General features: G+C 33.9%; 1 protein-coding gene across 1 annotated transcript; it reads right to left on the bottom strand.

Moving 5' to 3' along the window:
• Nucleotides 1-3,039, bottom strand: LOC111371705 (1,2-dihydroxy-3-keto-5-methylthiopentene dioxygenase 2). Its single transcript, XM_022993832.1, has 7 exons — nucleotides 2,853-3,039; nucleotides 1,676-1,787; nucleotides 1,504-1,598; nucleotides 1,257-1,371; nucleotides 1,049-1,173; nucleotides 627-697; nucleotides 1-424 (listed from the first exon to the last, which is right to left on the bottom strand). The coding sequence occupies exons 1-7, from the start codon at nucleotides 2,868-2,870 to the stop codon at nucleotides 358-360; spliced, it is 603 nt and encodes a 200-aa protein (XP_022849600.1). The 5' UTR covers nucleotides 2,871-3,039; the 3' UTR covers nucleotides 1-357.
• Nucleotides 3,040-3,644: the final 605 nt, after the last annotated feature.

Here is a 3,644-nt window from a genome sequence, read left to right as displayed (position 1 = left end):
TACAAAATTCTCTCACACATACCTTATCCTTTATTCAATTATTCTTATCTAGTCCTATACAATATAATGTGTCAACATACCCAAAGGAACAACTTCACAAGACATAAAACCAATGGATTAATCGATACATTTGTATATAGTACCCCGCATATGATGTGTCATACTCAAAAAGAGTACAAATTCCATACATACTTTCACTCTGTATCCGGTTAAGGCAGCAATTTAAAATATATTTTATTTTATACCACGCAAGCCATTCGTCCAACTAAAGCTGCACAAACACAGCAAGTCTATACGGATAAGTTTATACTCACAGACCCGACAGTTTCCCAAGTTTTTAAAATGTAAAAGAGGGGTTTAAGCTGCAGCATCAACTGCATGACCAGCAACATCCTTCTGCACAAAATTGTCAACGTACTGTTTCCTGCACATAGAGACACAATCTTATTACTCAACTCTAATTTATTTTCTAATTCCTTGTGTGAACGTGCTTGTGCTTTTGCATTTTGGATATCACACCAGCCACCGTTCCTTTTGTTCTTTGTTTTCCCCAGTTTCTAAATTTTTGGTGTGTGTGGGTGGAGGGAGTGGTGTATTTTAAGTTTGGGGAGGTTGGTTGACTATACCTGGCAGGAAGATGATCATGAGGGCGATTGAACGGAGTCCAAACAGGATCACCAACAAAGAGCCGCATTGCCTGCGAATAATGCAGCTCATGTTTTTATTCACATGTTATGTTGCATTGTTGTCGCAATAAGAGAGATTAATAAAATATTAACATAAACCCAAGATATGAAAGTGATGACTCTCTTTCTGCACTATCTACACACATGAATTGAGTCAAATGGACTAGAAGACTACAAACTCAGTATTTAGATGTATATGTTATCATCTCTCCCATAGCTGATAGCATCCGTTGCTTATCTTCTAATTTATTTTTCTTCGTGAATAGAGACTTCTAAAAAGGTAGAAGCATAAACTTCAGATAATTTAACATATGACTGCAATTTGGTGTAAGAAATGTGGATCGTGCTCCTTTGAAGTTTACCTTAATGTAGTTGTCTGAATCCAGCGTAAATCGGTGATATATTCCAGCAGGCAGAACAATCATTGCTCCTTTCTTCACCCAAATGCGGATCCAAGCCTCATCACGATCACGAACATCAAAATAACCTTCGTCAAGAAGAAATTACATTATGTAACACGTTCATTAAGTAGCCAAAATAATCTAGTCAAGTTCATCATCATAAACCTACCGCTCCCTGCAACACAGTAGCGGATCTCCTCATCTGTGTGAAGATGTTCTTCAAAAAAATTCTTGATCTTCTCCTCATAATTGGGCAATTTTTCAGGGCAAACCTCACAGAAGTCCTAAAAGAGATGTTAATCCCATTACAATAATTTCACTGGAAAACATGAAAATTATATCCGACTGAAAATTGTTTACAAACAGCTATCTATTACTTTACTTCAATTAACCCTTTATTTCATCGTCTACCATACCATGTAAGAATATCCACGAGTTTCACGGATCTTCTTCAACTCTTCATCTGTTTCATAATTGTCAGCATCTAATCTCCAGCTGAGCACTCCAAGTTCTGAAATTTTGCAAGATGACAGATAAAAAGCTTGTTCGTAAACTATAATTATAAAGGCATCGTCTAACAATAAATACCAGCGAGTTTATCCAAGGACACAAACTCCTTGGGGTCACGGTGATGAGGTAGTCTCTGATCTTCATTACTGTTATCCATGTACCATGCCTGTATAACTTCCTCTCTATCATCCTGCAAAAAACCAAATTCAAGTTAAACTTTTCTTTTCAACCTGCTTAAAGGAAGGTACAGGAACGGGAAAAAAAAAGTTTTACTAATTATTGGAGAATGTTAGTTGGCTTTATTTATAGTAAGCTTATAAGAAGAAAGAAATTCATCAAAGATACCATGTATACCATTCCACACGTACAGAATAAACAACAATCATTCACAGTCTTAAGTCTTAACATAAGAAAACCAAACAATAGCTCAGAATAAGAATCCTCATTTGATAACATCCAAATTAGGATGTCTGAAAAAAAATTTCTTCTGTATATATGAACTGATTTTTCTTTTCCAAAATTCAGAACTGAAGTACAATGTAAGCACGCCTAATTGGTAGACCCGTTGGATTATTATTAATTATTCCACAAAAGACTGTGAATAAAAGCAGCTTCTCCATACATAATATGATGCGAATGATTAAAAAAGAAAACTATTCCAATCTTCCATGAAGGTTTCAAGCGAATTACAGAAATAAAAATTAAAAACACAGAATTGAATTAGCAAATTCTCTTGTTTGGTTCCCCCCTTTTGGGGTTTAATGATAATAGCAGAAAACCGAAGCACATATCCTTTCCTCAACTCTTCATTTTCTGGTAGAGAATCTCCCCAATTCAAAGAACCATCATGAAAAGATTCTCAAACGTCATTGAGAATTATAGCTTATGCGTCAAGGAAGATTACACCGGAAGAAAAGAAGAAGGAAATTTGTCTACTAATCCAAAAACGCCTAAGATCCAACCATAACAAATCCCTAAAGCTTTTAATAAAGGTAGAGAGGTATATGGCGTAATTAAGAAAGTTGAGAACAACAGGAAGGACAAAGCAATCAATCGTTCCAGAAAATTATACCAATCCAGTTTAGTCCAACAAAATTCCAAGATAGAACGCACAAGCAAGATAATTCATCAAATCAAATTCCCGATTTTGTCAGACATAAGAACATTAAATTAACCATGAAATCTCATTTAGCAAATACAATAGATATAAACAAATTGAAAACAAACCCTAAACTGAGAATTTAGAAATGCATACCTTGCCAACAGAACCCATTTTTACTCTCTGTAAAACCGAATGAAGGAAAAGCTTTGAAGAGACGCAAAAAAATTTCTATCTTTTATGGATATCTGAGGAGTGCAAAGAATATGTCCAGGTTAATTGAATTGAGGACAGACAACAAGGGTTGTTCGGTATTTTCACGGAAGAAATCAAATTCGATTAGGATTTCATTTGGTTCTTGTATTTGGACCATAATATGTAGAGGAAATGGTGTGGTGCCGGTGTCTCCTGAAATTATTTTTCCTATATTTCAGCTCCATTCTTAAAAATTTATTTTTAATAAAATAATTTTGCATGTAAATTTAAAATTTTTCATATTTTGTAATTACACATTTTTCAAAAAAAAAATCATTATTACAAAATTTAATCTTCAAAAGATTGAAGCTCAAACAAATCCTTATATGATTCAAATTCAATATAGTATTAGCATGATCCTCACTTAGGTTACTAAATTGTCAAAGTTAATATGGTCTTTTTTTTTTTTCTTTCTTTCGTTTTGTTTTTTTAATTTATGGAGTTTTCCATACAACAAATTGAACAATATATAGGCGAAGAATTGCTTATATATAAATAACAATTTTCACATGGTCGAGTTGTAAAAATCATTTGGTGTGATCTCCCTCCTCCTTCGATGGAGCTCGAAGGCTATTTTTAATATCTACAAAATTGGCGAGGTCATTCAAGGATCCAGTGGAGTATCTATCCACTATCCGAAATATAATTTAATGATATATTCGATTTTATGACATGATAAGTATGAACTGATGC

Source organism: Olea europaea, chromosome 22 (assembly GCF_002742605.1).
Source record: "Olea europaea var. sylvestris chromosome 22, O_europaea_v1, whole genome shotgun sequence".
Lineage (NCBI taxonomy): Eukaryota > Viridiplantae > Streptophyta > Magnoliopsida > Lamiales > Oleaceae > Olea > Olea europaea.
The sequence above is the reverse complement of the archived record's forward strand: the minus strand, read 5'-3'. Positions and strand labels throughout refer to the sequence as shown.